This window comes from Zootoca vivipara, chromosome 6 (assembly GCF_963506605.1).
Source record: "Zootoca vivipara chromosome 6, rZooViv1.1, whole genome shotgun sequence".
Lineage (NCBI taxonomy): Eukaryota > Metazoa > Chordata > Lepidosauria > Squamata > Lacertidae > Zootoca > Zootoca vivipara.
In genome coordinates, this window is record NC_083281.1 from 28,417,374 (window position 1) to 28,434,019 (window position 16,646).

At 49.9% G+C, this 16,646-nt stretch overlaps 1 protein-coding gene across 1 annotated transcript in view; it reads left to right on the top strand.

The window, feature by feature from the left end:
• KIRREL2 (kirre like nephrin family adhesion molecule 2) overlaps positions 1-16,646 on the top strand; it is a 58,794-nt gene that overhangs the window by 25,543 nt on the left and 16,605 nt on the right. Inside the window, exons 2-7 of the mRNA XM_035119529.2 lie at positions 7,601-7,750; positions 8,223-8,372; positions 11,069-11,226; positions 13,030-13,180; positions 14,204-14,309; positions 15,686-15,834. Coding sequence (XP_034975420.2) covers positions 7,601-7,750; positions 8,223-8,372; positions 11,069-11,226; positions 13,030-13,180; positions 14,204-14,309; positions 15,686-15,834 — 864 coding nt within the window. The remainder of the gene's footprint in view (positions 1-7,600; positions 7,751-8,222; positions 8,373-11,068; positions 11,227-13,029; positions 13,181-14,203; positions 14,310-15,685; positions 15,835-16,646) is intronic.

Here is a 16,646-nt window from a genome sequence, read left to right on the forward strand (position 1 = left end):
CGTGTCCCCATAACCCTGTTCCATGCAGGGAACCTAGGAGTGGGCGGTTGCTGTGGGCTGTTTTTGGATGTGAAGTTATGGGATGTTTTTAATTGACATATTGGCGAGCTTTGCAATCCCTTTGGTTGTGATGTTAATTGTGGATTGGATTATTTTTAGCATTAGGTTGTAGCGGTGGTATTAGATTTTTTATTAGGTGTTATCGCGCTTCTGTATTTAGACTGTTTGTTTTGGTCCTGAACATCTTTGTGCACAGATGTTTTTTGTGGGAATTGTTTTATATAAATATAGATTAGATATAGATTAGATATAGATACCGGTAGATATATATAGAGGCTATGAGTAGGCTATGAGTAGACCAGGCGCCCCCTCTCTGTGGGGCCTATGAGTGAAGGCCTATGAGTAGATGAGGGCCAGGAATGAACTATGAGTAGACCAGGCTCCCACTCCTTGTGGGTGGCAGGGACATTGGCAAAGGAGGCAGGGCTGCCACACTCATCCCCACCTCCACTTCAATGTGATGGGAATTGTGTGACTAACGGGATGCCCAAAGAGGGCTCTAGCTTTGTAGCTCTTTACCGCCACCACCCTCCATCCCAAACCTACGCAAAATTTTGGACTCTGTCTTAGCAACATGGGGAGCTGCCTAAATGAGACCAACAGCCCACCTAGCTCAATATTGTCTGCACTGACTGGCAACGGCTCTCCAGGGGGCGTTCAGGCTGTCCCCCAACCCTATCTGGAGATGCTGGGGGTTGAACCTGGAACCTCCTGCATACCTAGAATCATAAAATCATGGAACTGTAGAGTTGGAAGGGACTGTGAGAGTCCTCTAGTCCAAACCCCTGCAATGTGGAAATATGCAGCTGTCCCTTATGGGGATCGAACCTGCAACCTTGGCATTAGCAGCAGCACGCTCTAACCAACTGAGCTATCCAGTCTGGTAATGCTACAGAAAAACAGATGCTCTGTCCCTGAGCTATGGCCCTGCCGGCTAGCCCCATGCTCTCACAACTATCCCCAAAGAAAGAAATAGTGTCACGTCCTTTAAAGGTGATCTGGTTGTTTGGAAGTCTCCAGTCTTGGGCACGCTTTGGCACTGGAGAGTTAGTGGCTCCTTGTGGCTCAAGGAAGGGAATCTCCCTCTCCACCAACCATGAATGTTCTTCCCTGCCTGACACTGCACTCCAGTTTCTGCCGCTCCCCCTCTCTCCAGCCCCTTTGCCCTGCTATTTACAAACAGCATCTGCCGGTACCTCAACAGCCGTGGGCAGCATGGCAAAAAGGAAACGCATTTGCCAGAACTGGAGTCCAGCAGTGGTGCTCCACCCCCAATCAGCAAAAGTGCATGAAGCGAAGTGATGGTTTCGAGAGGGTGGTGAGGTCAGGAGGAGAGCTCACCCACCCTGCCGTTCAGATGGAGTCACACTGCCCTACATGAGGCTCCCTTGCAATGGTGCAATGCTTTCGAATGTCACCAGATGGGAGCCCATATGGAGTCCCCCCTTTGGGATTGTGGCAGGAGTGTCCCCTGCAGCTGTGTGTGTGTTCAGGAAGTGTGTGTGTGTGTGTGTGTGTGTGTGTGTGTGTGTGTGAGAGAGAGAGAGAGAGAGAGAGAGAGAGAGAGAGAGAGAGAGAGAGAGAAGTGAATGAATGAATGAATTTGCCAGGCTATTAAACAGTGTTGGCTCCAGATATTTGGGCGGTCCCATTGGGCAAGATGACCTCATTGAGGTCCCAGAATGTGCCCATCACCTCGCAGCTCTCTCCACTGCCCGCTCACTCACTGTCTCCCTCTGGATCTGACCTGCACCCAAAGGAGAAGGCAATGCAAGCTGCTTGCACCCTTGGAGTTTGTATCCAGTTTCTGCTCAGAGTACACTTTTGTTAGTCAAGTCCATTGATTTCAAAAGAACCTGCTCAGAGTAGGATTGGCTTTGGATACAACCCTCACATACCCTCCAACATTTCTCCAATGAAAATAGGGACATCCTATTCCGTTATTTTTATTATTTTATCAGTACCCCACCCATTTGACTGGGTTGCCCCAGCCACTCTGGGTGGCTTCCAACGTATATAAAAACATAATAAAACATTAAACATTAAAAAAACTTCCCTCTACAGGGCTGCCTTCAGATGTCGTCTAAAAGTTATCTCCTTGCTCAGGGGTCGCCTAACTCCATACCACTGATAATAGAGATGTCCTAGGGAAAAGTGAGACATTCCAGGAGTTTTTCCAGACCAAGGGCCACATTCTCCTCTTAGCAACCTTCCAGGAGCCACATGCCAGGGATGGGCAGGGCCAGAGGCAAAAGGGAGGGCAGCAACAGATGCCAATTTTACCTTTCAGCATGTGGCTAATTCCCCCACATACATGTACCTCTCTTCCTCTGCTATCCAGACAAGCAAGAGGCATTCTTTCAGCCAGGGGAAAAACACTCAAGGAACATGCACAGCACAGCCAATGAAGGGTGCAGCCTAGGGAGAATTATGAGGGCTAGTCAGAGAGACCTGGAGGGCCACGTTCAGCCCCCCTGAGCCTGAGGTTCTCCACCTCTCTCAGAGGCATGTTCTCACTTTTTTATTATTGATTATTTACCCCACTTTTTATTTCCCTGGTGGACCCATCCACTCCAGAGGAGCAAGTGTGAGAATGAGTTGTGATGGAAGAAGAGAAGGTGCCCCATTTGTGCCTGGGGAGGGCTCAGGAGGGCACACACACAAACACCCCCCGTAGAAATAGGGTTGGTCCTTTCCCTGTTTCATCGCTTTAAGAACTGTTTTGTAAGTGAGGTGTTGGAGATCAAAAAGTGTCCTCCCTTGGGTGGTGAGTGAGATGAAACCGAGCCGTACAGAGGGTCCTTCTCTTCCTTGCTGTAAACACACACACACACCAACACACACACAATTTTAGGAAATGGTTGGGCAGTCGATGCTCAGATGTTCAGATGGGTACCAGGCTTGGTGGCCCTGTTCCAGCCGGCATCAGATCCCCTATTCCCCTGGGGTGGTTGGACCAGCCTGCCTTTCTGACTCTCTTCCAGCCCTTTGTCTCTGGCTCCATCTCCATGTCTCAGCCCTCTTGACCCTCTTGAGAGGATTATCGTGCTATTCAGACCCTCGTTTAGTGGGTAAACTTTTAAACAATAGGACAAAGGCCTGGCGTTATTGGATTGCAGTTAAGCAGGCTTTAGTGAGGAGATAAGAGTCTCAAGATGGAGGGATCTGTGTGCCAATAAAGACTCTTTCAGCCTCGGAGATCTTAACAGTCTCCCAGTGGCCGAAAGGGCGGAAGGCGCAGGGGGGCAGGGCGGGGGGGCAAAAGCTGGGTGCTGGCAACTAGATACCGTATGCTTCAGCAGGGAGTGTGTGTGTGCAAACCAGCAACATTTATTTTATTTCTTCATTTAAAAGCATTCAGAAACAAATTAAACAGGGTCCGATCTTATGGGTTTGGGGAAACCTGGGCAGAAAGACACATCTTTACCATATGTTTGAAGCAGCGGGCAGATGCTGCTTCATGTATAGAAGGGGAAATACTATTGCAGGTCACTCCAATCTCCAAGCATTGTGGCTATATCCTGGCCACAGTAAGAAGGAAGCAGAATGAAAAGGCTGTTTCTGCTGAGTCTCAAAAACCCAACCTTTTAAGGCTGATTCACACATCCCTATGTATCGCTTAGTTATTACCCTGAGCAGCTTTAGGGCCTGTCAGATCCCTCAAAGCCCAGCCTGATCACGGAGACCATCCATAGAAGCAAAGCTGGTTTTCCCCTGAGTTAGTGAGGCTCATTTGACACCGGCACAAAGCCGAGCCTTTCAAGTCGCAGTCTCCAGTCCGGTGGAAGTTTCTTCCAATAGAAATTCAGGAGACGTCTTCCAGATTAACCTTTAAACGTTTGCTGAAAACGTCACTGTGCCACCAGGCTTATGCAGATAATAAAGACAAAATAGTATCTGTAATAGTTAGCTGGTGGTCTGCTAACTACGTAATTTTACGTTTTTCTAAAGTTTCTCACCATATGTGTGTGTGCGCGCGCGTATCTGTTTTGTGTGGTTTTTAAGTGAAACTGCAGTATAAGTGTAATTCTTACCAATGGGTGAATGTGTTGAATGTTACCTCTAGCAATAGTAAGGATCTGTTTTATAGTGTCTGAACCACACCAGGATGTTGCAACCATTGGAAGATAAGAAGCTGCCCTATGCAGAGTCTGGCCATGGGCTCACCTTGCTCAGTAATTGCCCACACTTGATGCAGGAAGTCCACTGCCATGGCACCCCTGACATTTGGCCGTTCAGCCTCTGCTTAAAAACCTCTCGTCCACTACCTCCTGATGCAGGCTGTTCCGAGGTCCCACAATTTGTCCCCTGAGCAAGCTCCTCTCTCTCTATCTCTCTCAATTAATCTGAGGACAGCAATGTCCCTCGAAAGAACACTGGCTTGAAATGCATTTTCTACAGACAAGAAAGTGTTACGTTTTTCTCATCTGTCCCCGGACTAATGAATGATCAGTCCTCCCAACTCCTGGATAGGCCTGATCTCAGGATTGCACAAGTTCACTCTGCAGTAAGCAAGCGAGCTTTATATGGATCAGCAGTCTCTGGGGAAACCTCTCTAAAATATCTATTTAAGCATCTCTTGTTTCTTTAATGGTCAATTGAGCAGGAAACCACGAGCTATTCAACGGAGCATGACATCCGCAGCAAGCAAACCTAGCAAATCCCCTTTGGGGATCTTTACACAGAGAGTTGTGAAAAAGGATACCCCCCCCCCCCAATACGCAAGTGGGATAGCATAGGAACAATAAGCAGAGGCCCTGCTGCAGTGGACCAAAGGATCCGACCATCATGTAGTATTGCCTCTTTTTCTCGCCGTTTTCATATGTACATAGGGGAAGGCTGCAGAGGAGATTGAAGCGCATTCTGGAAATCTTGGTTTTCTGGATTAAAGTGCTCTGTTGCCCTACTGCAACAAATCCACTTTTATTTTTATTTTATTTTTTTTAAAAAAAACCTTTTTGCAGTTAGGAAAGTGTTGGGGAAATGCACCGGGAAGTGTGGGATGTGCATATGATGAACACCGTACCAGCAAATCAGGATGAAAGCTCATTGTCGTACAACCTCCCTGCCAATGGATTGGAACGAATGCGCGATAAAAAGGCTATGCATCGCCTAACCTTTGCATAAGCTTTGTGCAAGCAAATGAGGGTGAGAGCTGAGTTTTCAGGTCCCCTAGAGGAGCCCGTGGTCTCTGGGGCAGCAGCATGGATCTGCTCCACTGTCTGCGCACAGGCAAGGAGGGGAGATCATCCACGGCTGCCAAGGCACATGTACAATCCTTGAAATCCATTTGCGTAATAGCCCCTGATGAGACATGACACTCTGGCTGCATGAACATGTTCTGGATCTTAAAGGATATGCACAGGTGGGAAAACAGTCCTTGGTCCTATGCAAAGCTGCTTTGGGAATTTTATTGAAGCATGGATTATAAATTCCTCAAATAAACAATATAGAAAAATAAATGCAAGGGGACTGTTTTGTTTCTTTGTTTAAACAGTTTATATACTGGTTGGAAGGGTAAGGATTGTACACTGGCGGACAAAGGGGGGCGGGGGCGGTGTGCCCCAGATGCCATCCGGGAGTGACATCGCGGCCACCCCTGGGCCACTCGCTGCACACACCCGGACCGCTCACTGCGCATGCCCCAAGATGCGTGCCACGCCCCCCTGTGGGCAACATGCCACGCCCCCTGGGGTGCGTGCCAGCCACGCCCCCAGATGCACGCCGCTCCCGGTGCTGGAGCAGGTAGCTTCCCCACTGGGATTGTATCCATGTTTTACTCAAGTTGATCCATTAAAATGAATGCATCCAAGTTAGTCATGCCCATTACATTCAGTGGGTATACTCTTAAGCAGGCATCCCCAAACTGCGGCCCTCCAGATGTTTTGGCCCACAACTCCCATGATCCCTAGGTAACAGGACCAGTGGTCAGGGATGATGGGAATTGTAGTCCAAAATATCTGGAGGGCCAAGTTTGGGGATGCCTGCTCTTAAGTATGATTAAGCATTGGATACAACCCCAAGCACACATCTGACAGTGTGTAGGCGCTATGCCTTTAAAGCACCATTCTTTCCCTCAAAGAACACTGGGCACTGTAGTTTGTTAACGGTTTCTGGAAACTTTAGCTCTGTGAAGCGTAAACTACAGTGCTCAGAATTCTTTGAGGGAAAGAATGTGTTCCAAATGTACCTGAAATGTATAGTGTCTACACAGCCTCATAACATAATAAACAAAGATCAAATGAGGGAGACCCACCTTTTAAAAACCCTACATTAAAGAACATTATACTGTAGTTAACTGCTGAACAGGATGTCAGAATAAGCCATTGCACATGAAATACTACAAACAATACAATGAAAATTCCACATTTTCAAGCAACATACATAACAGCCAAACAAAATATCCTCCAAATAAATTCATTACAAATGAAAAACAACTGCAAAGCAGGCAATAAAGTAATACCTACATTGTTTTATTGGGATTGACAGTATAATGGGATATACTGATTTATTCCTGCATAATCTGGGCGTTTCGTGCATTCTTATTGACCCCCAGATCCTTCCTCCACCCAAAGCAAATATAGGACCCCAGAGGGCGCAGTGATTTACTTGCTTGCGCACGTGTGTGTGTGTGTCCACACACACACACCATCTCTAAAGTTTCTTTTAATGCATTTGCCTAGAGCCAGGGGAAGGGAGAGCAAAAGAAAGCTGTTTGACGGTGGGAACACAGAGTGGAAACAGAGGCTTCCTTGGCTGAAGGGCATGTGCAGAGCACACCAAACCAGCACCTCAGCAGTCTGTGGCATGGAGATAAGGCAGTGCCAGGGACCCGGGGGCTCCTGCGGCGCCTCAAAAAATTGAAACTCTCCTCTATCAGCTTTCCCTCCCTGCTCTCCTGTTTCGCAAACCACCCCTCTCACTCCTCCCAGGTCTCCTCGGCGCATTTGTGGCTTTTGCTGCTTCTCCCACAAAAGGAAAGAGAAGGAAGAATTTACCAACAGGAGGAGGAATGTTATGGGGGACATGCACTCACCTCAGCTGGGGAACAGGTTTTTCCCCAGGGAGGAGGGTAAACTGGCCCAGATCTCCCGCATCACTAGTAAGGATGTGCAATTCTGTCAATTTCAGCTTCTCTCTATTTCCCCTTCTTCTATTCTCTGCCTTTCCACATCAGTGTGTGTGTGTGTGTGTGTTGGGGGTGAATTTCTCCTAATATGCACGTTTTAATGTACGATTTTGCCTGACGTACACACGTTTGCAAAGCAATCGCCCCAACCCAGACACATTTTTGCACGCTGTTTTCACTCCCCTGTGCCCTTGTAAGCACACGTTACCCTCCTACATGCGTTTTTGCAGACGTTTCTTGGCTGGAGATTCGGAGGAGCTCCAGTCTCGATGGAAGGCTGTGTTTTTGCTCACGTGTTGTTTCCGAAAGCGCAAGTGTGGGAGTTTCATCTTTAAACGCAAACTGAACTCTGAATCTCTCCCTAATTGCTTGACCTTAACCACCTTGGTGCCGTTGTTCTTTGCTCCCCAGGGTTGGCGGCCTATTTCTTCCAACAGCCCATGGACCAGGTGATTGTGTCCGGACAGTCCGTGACGCTGGCTTGCGTGGTGATGGGCTACCGAGGCATGGTGCAGTGGACCAAGGACGGGCTGGCCTTGGGGGGAGAAAGAGACCTGCCAGGTATGCTCACCGTGGTACTGGGAGGGAAGCGGGTACAGTAGCGATGAGTCGCTGTAGTAAACGACTCCAGGGGGCGCTGCAGGTGCCTCTTTCCATCCTGGGTTCTGCAAACTTTACCTTACATGCAGCGGCGTAGCTAGCCGCCTGGCTGCCCGGGGCGGCAAACGCGAAGGCACCCCACCGGGGGGCAGGGTGTCTGTCGCTTGCATGCATTGCGCATCACAACGCATGTGTCATGATGCGCGACACACGCAGCATGGCGCATGCACACACAGGAGGCATGCGCCGTGGCGGCGCGGCAAACCCCGCAAGCAAGCCATGGAGTGAGGCAGTCTCGTTTACTCGGGGCTTCTCCTCCATGCTGGTGGAGGTGGTCAGCCCCATCCAGCCTGCTGCCCGCAGTGGCGCGCCCCCTGCCCACCCATTACTATGCCACTGCTTACATGACAACCTGCTTTTCTCCTCACTGCAGGCTGGTCACGCTACTCCATTGTTGGAGATGCATCTGCTGGGCAGCATAACCTGAAGATTGACTACGCTGAATTGGATGATGATGCCATCTATGAATGCCAGGCCACTCAGGCCGCCCTGCGGTCGCAGAGGGCCAAGCTGACCGTACTTAGTGAGTTCTCTTCCCCTCCCCCTTCGTTCCTCAGACCACTGACACGATTATCCCACTTCACCCTCTTTTCGAGGCGGTCCCATCCTTGACCAGAGTTGCTCAGGCGTGAGAGCGCTTAAAATCCAGTTTTTCAAAACCATTCTTTCTCCCACCCAATAATGATAATAATTTATTAGTTAGACCCCACCCATCTGGCTGGGTTTCCCCAGCCACTCTGGGTGGCTTCCAACAACATCACGGTACAACATCAAACATCAAAAACTTCCCTAAGCAGGCCTTCAGATGTCTTCTAAAAGTCAGGTAGTTGTTTATTTCCTTGACATCTGGTGGGAGGGTGTTCCACAGGGTGGGCGCCACTACCGAGAAGGTCCTCTGCCTGGTTCCCTGTAACCTTGCAATGAGGGAACCGCAATAAGGTCCTCGGAGCTGAACCTTGGTGTCTGGGCTGAAGGATGGGGGTGGAGATGCTCCTCCAGGTATACTGGGCCGATGCCGTTTAGGGCTTTAAAGGTCAGCACCAGCAGTTTGAATTGTGCTCAGAAACATACTGGGAGCCAATGTAGGTCTTTCAGGACCAGTGTTATGAGGTCTTAGCAGCCACTCCCAGTCACCAGTCTAGCTGCTGCATTCTGGATTAGTTGTAGTTACCGGGTCACCTTCAAAGGCCCACATAGAGCGCATTGCAGTAGTCCAAGCGGGAGATAACAAGAGTATGCACCTCTCTGGCGAGACAGTCCACTGGCAGGTAGGGTCTCAGCCTATGTACCAAGCGGAGCTGGTAAACAGCTGCCCTGGACACAGAATTGACCAGCGCCTCCATGGACAGATTTGAGTCCAAAATGACTCCCAGGCTGTGCACCTGGTCCTTCAGGGGCACAGTTACCCCATTCAGGACCAGGGAGAAGACAATCCTGGTTCATATATAACGAGAGTCAAAAATTCCTGCATCCAGTTCTGGCTTCTTGGATCCTTTCCTGGCTTTTCTGCTAATCTATCAATGTGTCTTGGCAGCATAAAAGGAGCTGGAGGATACGCTATTGTGACAGCCCATCAACACACAGCCACAGGGGCTTTTGCAGTCCAGGCTCAGGCCCAGAGGCGTAGCTAGGAGGGCGGGGGGCACTGGGTGCCACATCATGGAGGTGGCACTTACCACAGGGCCTGCAGCGCACCCGAGCCACGTCTCTCTGCAGGGTGCCAGAGTGGAACATGGCTAGGGCACTGGGATTCCGGCGTGGCCTGCCTCACCCCGCAGGCATCTCGCCCCACAATATGGCACCTCGCCCTGCCCCCTTTGTGTGGCATTCATGTGCCACCCAGGGTGTCCAAGCGGCTAGCTGCCCAGGCCGAATCCTGTACTCTTTACTTGCTGGGAAGTAGGGGTGAGCAAATGGGTCATTTTCAGTTTCTCTCATTTCCCCCAGTCTGGAATGTAGCTCCCCACATTTCTGCAACAATTTGAGATTATTGTTTTTTGCCAAAAACAAAAACCCCGCCTCGTGAAAATTCACCAATTTCAGTGTGAATTTCTCCTAACAGCTGCAGTGTTGACAAATATATGCATTTCTGCAAGCAAGGTCCCCTAATATAATGCATTTTTGTACGAGTACTTTCATATCCATTCATAGGCATGCTTTACACTAATCTAGGCATTTTTGTACGCATGGCTGCATTGCAAAATTCAGAGCTGTGTGAATTTTAAAGGGCTGCTGTGGCTCAGTTCATGGGCTCTATTGGAAACTGCAAATTAGGTAGCTTTGCCTTTAAGTGTGAGATGAATTTAATTTCTTCCCCATCCCTATGGGGAACTCAAAACGTCTCTCCGCCAGTTAGGAATTCCTGACTCACTGCTTTTGTAGCACACCTTCCTGTGTCTTCGCTGAATCAGAAATATACTTTTACTCTGGCTCACTCTCCTATGCGCAGTGAAGAGTTGGTGTGCATCTGTCCCATTACCACCAATGTCCCCACCTGGAGATGCTGGGGGTAGAACCTGGGACCTTCTGCATTCAAAGCAGGTGTCCTACCACTGAGCTACACCCCTTTGCTGCTATCAGAGGCCTAGATCTTAGTGCTATTTTAATGCCAGCTTTGCGGACAAGCTCATGCTTCGCATGCATAGTTCCTGGTTCTATCCCCATCATCTCACATTTAAATGATCTGGCAAGCAGCTGATGGGAAAGACTTTCCACCTGTCAAAGTTGGCTTGTCACAGGTTTGGGCAGGTAAGGATCCAGCCTACCAGCTGTGTTCAGCAGCCCACCCCAGCCCTATATTAAAGATGCAGCCAAGGACCAGCTACTGCAGCCAAGACTTTGCTGCAATCCTATCTGGCTCTGCTTACACCTGGTAGCGCTGCTCCCTCTGTAGACCTCAGCTAATGGTTTTCTGGATCAAGGACCCACATACATGATAAGCTGGTTTTGCTGCGTATCCCCTGAAGAATGGGGGCCAGCCAGAAAATCTGCTGGCAGGACGTTGCTGGCTGTTTTGCAGTAAACGATTAAGTGCTTCACTTCTCCCTCTTCACAAAATCTGGCTCAGATGGAAACTCTCTCCTGCTGCTTCCGCCATGCCCAGGGTGTTTGTTGTTATTTTTCTGGAGAAGCTTCTGTGGCCCAAACGTCTTGCACCTGGGAGTTCCCCCTTACCAGATAACACAGCTAACCTATCTTCTCCATGTCTCTTCTTCCAAGTCCCTCCCAACGACCCCGAGATCCAGAACGGTCCCATCGTGCATGTGATATCCAACATCCCCTACAACTTGTCGTGCCGTGCTGCCGGGGCCAAGCCAGCTGCCGAAATCAGCTGGTACCGAGATGGGCAACGCCAGGAGTCTGCCATGTACTCCAAGGTGAGACTTCACTGAGTGTTGGCAAGAACTAGACAAGCAGAGGAGGGGGGTGAAAAGTAGGGCAGCGAGTCTGAGATCTATCTGGGTAAGCCTGGCGAAATGTCCAGCACCCTCCCTTCGTCCATCACAATCTGCGTTGTCAGGCTGACTTATCCTTTCACCTAGTGCTGCTGTTGCCGAACGACATGTCGGTAATAAAAGCAGGCTCCTTCACAATTTAATTGCGGGTGACAGGACTGACCTGGTGTGGATTACTGAGACCCCAGTGGACAAACTGGGAAGGCCAAATCTCTCCCAAGCGCTTGGTGGTGCAAAAACACAGGTTGTCACTGTCATTCATTGTAACTCCATCCTTCTCCATTATTTCTCTGTTATTTTTCACTGAGAAACTAATGCCAGGTTTTAGGGGTTGTTCTGAGTGTTAGGGTTAGGATTAGGATCACGAAGATGAAACAATAAAAAAGGTAAAAGGTAAAGGACCCCTGGACAGTTAAGTCCAGTCAAAGTCGAATATGGGGTGCGGCGCTCATCTCACTTTCAGGCTGAGGGAGCCGGCGTTTGTCCACAGACAGCTTTCCAAGTCATGTGGTCAGCATGACTACACTGCTTCTGGCCCAATGGGACACTGTGACAAGTGCCAGAGCGCACAAAAACACTGTTTACCTTTCTGCTGCAGCGGTACCTATTTATCTACTTGCACTGGCGTGCTTTCGAACTGCTAGGTTGGCAGGAGCTAGGAAAGAGCAATGGGAGCTCACTCCGTCACGGGGATTCGAACAGCCAACCTTCTGATCAGCAAGCCAAAGAGGCTCAGTGGTTTAGACCACAGCTTTACCCGCGTCCCTGTTACTGCCCAATAGCCCCCCCCCTGCATGAGGGTTGCTGGTGAACCCACAGTCAATTGTGCTTGGGGACTTCAACCGCCACACCACATCTGGGCTAGCTCAGGACTTTGTGACCATATCAACCAGGGGACTATCTCAGCTTACCAGGCATGGGGAGCCTGTGGCCCTCCAGATGTTCAGTAAATCATAGAATTGTAGAGTTGGGTGGGACCATGAGGGTCATCTCATCCAACCCCCTGCAATGCAAGAATCTTTCACCCAAAGTGGGGCTCAAAGCCACAACCCTGAGATTAAGAGTCTCATGCTCTACCAGCAGGGTTGGATTACAACTCCCAGCATTCCTTGGTCATGTTGGCTGAGGATGTTGGGAGTTGTAGTCCAATGGCCATTGGAGGGTCACAGATTCCTCAGTTAAGCCACCACCACTTTGAATCGTGCTCAGGAACAGACCAAAGTTCAGCAAAGTTATTTCAATATAGGCGAGACGCATTGCACAGCAGCAAGCTTGGTCCCAACACTCAGTGTACATTTGAATAAGAAGGCACGGCCAATCCCAGCGTTCTATGAAATGTACCTGATGATATACAAGCTTTCAACCACTGGTTGTTGTATTCACACATTCACAAATGGTAATGTTAGACCTGTCTGCCCTGAGGGAAGGAAGAAGCAAGGGAGCCTAGGCCACAAAGCATGCATGCCACCAGCTCCCCATTGGCCAGAGAGGTCTCTGTTGCTCTACATTTGATATATAATGGATTCATTTTAGGGTTTTAAAATGGTAAATCCCCTTGGGTGCCTTGGCAGACAGGCAGTATACAAATCCAATAAATGAACACTAGATGCAGGCTGGGAAAAAGAAAAATGTGTTTGTGTTTGTGCGACGTATAGAGGCCCTGTCTCCAGAGAGTGGCTATCCAAGGAAATATTCAACATGGAAACCCTTCTTCCTCTCCTGCAGGCCCTCATGGATGACGGCAAGCGAGAAGTGGCTGTCAGCACCCTCCTCTTGACCCCCAGCAGCAGGGACATGGGCAGTTCGTTCACCTGCCGAGTCAGCAACCCAGCAGCCCCAGCCGGCAAGCAGACCACGGTCACCCTCAATGTGCAATGTGAGCCCACAGGGCATGGGCCTGCGGGGAAGGGGCGGGACTCTGTGGCAGCGCATCTGCCTTCTGCACAGAAGTTCAATCTCCCAGCACCTTCCATTGTGGCCGGGCGTTTTCCCTGCCCGCAGCTCTGGAGAGGTGCTGCCAGTCAGTGTAAGCAATACTGAGCTGGTGATCTGAATCAGTATGAGGGAAGCAGCTTCCTATGTTGAAGGAGACCTGGGAAGAGAGGAAATGGAGCTGTTTCACTTGGAGTGAGGACTTTGCGGTGCAATAAATGTGGCCACATTCACAGCGAAAAATTTTAACGCCACGAAACCAGTTTAAACAACCACGTCTTTTCCCAAGGAATCCTGGGAAATGTGGTTAGTTAAGGGTGCTGAGAGTTGTCAAAAGAGATGCCAATTCCCCTCACAGAGCTACAATTCCCAGAGGGGGTTGAACAGTCAATCCCGTTTCCCAGGGAACACTCTGAATTGTGTGTAGTTCTGTGAGGGGAATAGGGGCCTGCTAACAACTCTCAACATCATTGATAAAGTACGGTTTCAAGTGCTGTGGTGCCACTTTAAATGTATAGTCCAGATGGGGCCTTGGTCACTGTGGGGTGGTCCAAATGAAATAAGAGCTTGGAGTCCTTATGTCCTGCAGAAGCAGTGCTTTTTGTACCTTGCCATGGCTCGGGGCTTCTGAAAGCATGGAAACCTGGAGGAGCAAGCTATGTGGAATCCTAGCTACCTGCCTTGGCAGTAGCCTAACTGACTGTACTCAGGTGGAACAGCTAATAGACACCGCATATGTTGATAGTAAGGGAGCCAGGCAGATGCACCGATGGATAGTAAAGGATTCGAGCAGATGTTGGCTATAGGCACAAACTTTGGCACCCATTTCCCAATTGGGATAAAGGCCTCGGGGAGAAAAAAAGGCATAAACCTTACCTTTTGGGGATCCCTTCGCCGGGTCACTGGGGCCTTTACACTAAAGGAAATAAATGTTCAAGATTTTCATCTGTTCCTCTCCGTCTTGCAGATCCACCAGTTGTCATGCTCTCGGTGCAGCCACAAACTGTGGCCGAGGGTGGCAAAGTGAGCTTCCTCTGCACGGCCACCTCCAACCCCGAAGTGACAGGCTACAGGTAAGGGCTAGAAAGAGGAGAGACCCTGACCACCAGAGATCTTGCAGCAGCAATGGTGTGACTGGGATGCCCTCTAATGGCAACACTGCAGATGGCACGCTCGTCGATGCTTGCCAATTAGCAAGGCAGCAAAGTTTATTTGCTTTCTTTTGCTGTGGTTCTTGCCTTTTCCTCGCCCTTCCTCATCTTTCAAAGGAAGAGAAGAGTCCTGGGGAATCAGGCCAGAGGCCCATCTAGTCCAACATTCTGTTTCCTTCAGTGGCCAGCCAGATGCCTTCTAGAAGCCCAAATGCAGGACATGAGAGCAATTTCGCCCTCTGCCACCTTCTTAGGCACTGGTGTTACTGCCTAGCCATCACGACTAGTACCCACTGACAGCCTGACCCTCCAAGCATCTGTTTAAACCTTCTAAGTTGGTTGCCATCTCCAATTCTTGTGGCAGAGAGTTCCACAGTTCGACTCTGCCCTGTGTGAGGAAGTAATTTCCTTTTGTCCATTCTGAATCTCCCACCTTTTCGCTTCATTGGATGGGTCCCGGGGAGGGAGAGGAACTTCGGTTCACTTTCCCCATACAGCGCATGATTTTTATATATCTCTCTCAAGTCCCCACACCCTCCTTATTCACCTGCTTTCTAAATAAAAGATCCCCCAGGAGAGGGGAATATTTTTTGGTCCATTGGGTCAGAGATCTTCCCTTCCTACGGTGGGCCAACTTTGATGGGTAGGCTGAACCACCCACCTGTCACCCACCTGACATCGTATTGACTTTGAGTGATTGACAAGTGGGTTGTCACCCCCTGCTGTCCAAGCTGACCCGCCGAGTTGAGCAGAGATCCTGCACAAAGCAGGAGTGAACTCTCCACACATCAGGGGGCTCAATCCTGCTTTGTGCAGGGTTCGGGCACTGGGAATGGGCTGGTGCACCTGAAGTAAGCAGGATTGAACTCCCCATGTCAGTGGGTGTGTGGGAAGTTCAATCCTGCTCTCTGCAGCTGCATCCCCACCTGCCTTGCACCTGGTGTCACACAGAGCTGTTCGGCAGTGGAATTTGCTGCCAAGGAGTGTGGTGGAGTCTCCTTCTCTGGAGGTCTTTAAGCGGAGGCTTGACAGCCATCTGTCAGGAATGCTTTGATGGTGTTTCCTGCTTGGCAGGGGGTTGGACTGGATGGCCCTTGTGGTCTCTTCCAACTCTATGATTCTATATGATGGGCATGGTTTTAGGGGGGGGGGAATGGCCTTGTGGTCCAAAATGGGGAGGCCTTGTGACCCACATTTGGCCCATGAGCTGGAACGTCCCTGGCCCTGACGTAGGGGAACTTTTCCTCATAAAGTACCCCTTGAGCTGAGCTCTCCTAAGACCACACATCTCTTCACAGGTGGGCTAAAGGAGGTGTACCTATTCCGGAGGCCAATGGCGACAGCTACGAGGCAACGGTTGACCAGTCCTTCTTCACAGAGCCTGTGTCGTGTGAGGTGTCCAACGCTGTGGGCAGCACCAATGTCAGCACGCTGGTGGATGTGCATTGTAAGTAAAGGAGGCGGCCCCAGATCCCGAGATAAGTAGGGGGGGCGTAGCTCGGTGGCAGAGAACAGACTTGGCACCAAGAAGATCCCAGGGTCAGCCCTTGCCATCTTCCTTTAAAAGAATCAAGAAGTGGAGCAATGGGAAAGACCCTTCTAGCAGACCTGAGAATGCCAGAGACAGTCTGAGTGATAAACACTGAGCAGGGTGGATAAATTGCCTGACTGTGGGGCCACCAGTATCTCCCATGGCGCCTGCAAAAAGTCTCAGTTAATATGCCCTCTAAAATCCACAGTGTGTGAAAGACATTTGCTTTTTCTGCTCCATTCCTGCTTGAACTTGCTTGGCCGCCCTGACATGGCCTCCACAGCAGCCATTTTGTGTTACAATGCCACACGCACACGGGCAGCCATTTTGCTCCCACAGCACTTTGTTAAAAGCCCAAAGCGTGCCCACTGAACCTAGGCCTGGCCTTGTGGAAGGCAGCTTTCAATGTGGCAGAGGGTCTCCCAAGGTTTACTCTGCTTATGGGTAATGTAATTAGGGTATGTAATTGTGATCAGCTCAGATAATGGACTGAGTGGCAGGCTCTGGCCTCAGACAGTCCCTTGCCATCCTGTTTTGCCCAACTGCTATTTGGCTAGTGTAGGTCATGACAGGAATCCTTGGGAATTACATTCAGGAAGGGTGAACAACCTCTGTTTGCCTTGGAAACGATGGAGAGGTGTGTTGCAAGCAATCGCTTTTGAGTGCTCTCACAAACATTGGAGGGTTTTTTTGAGTACTTGGAAATATTACGGGTGGTCGGTGGGGAA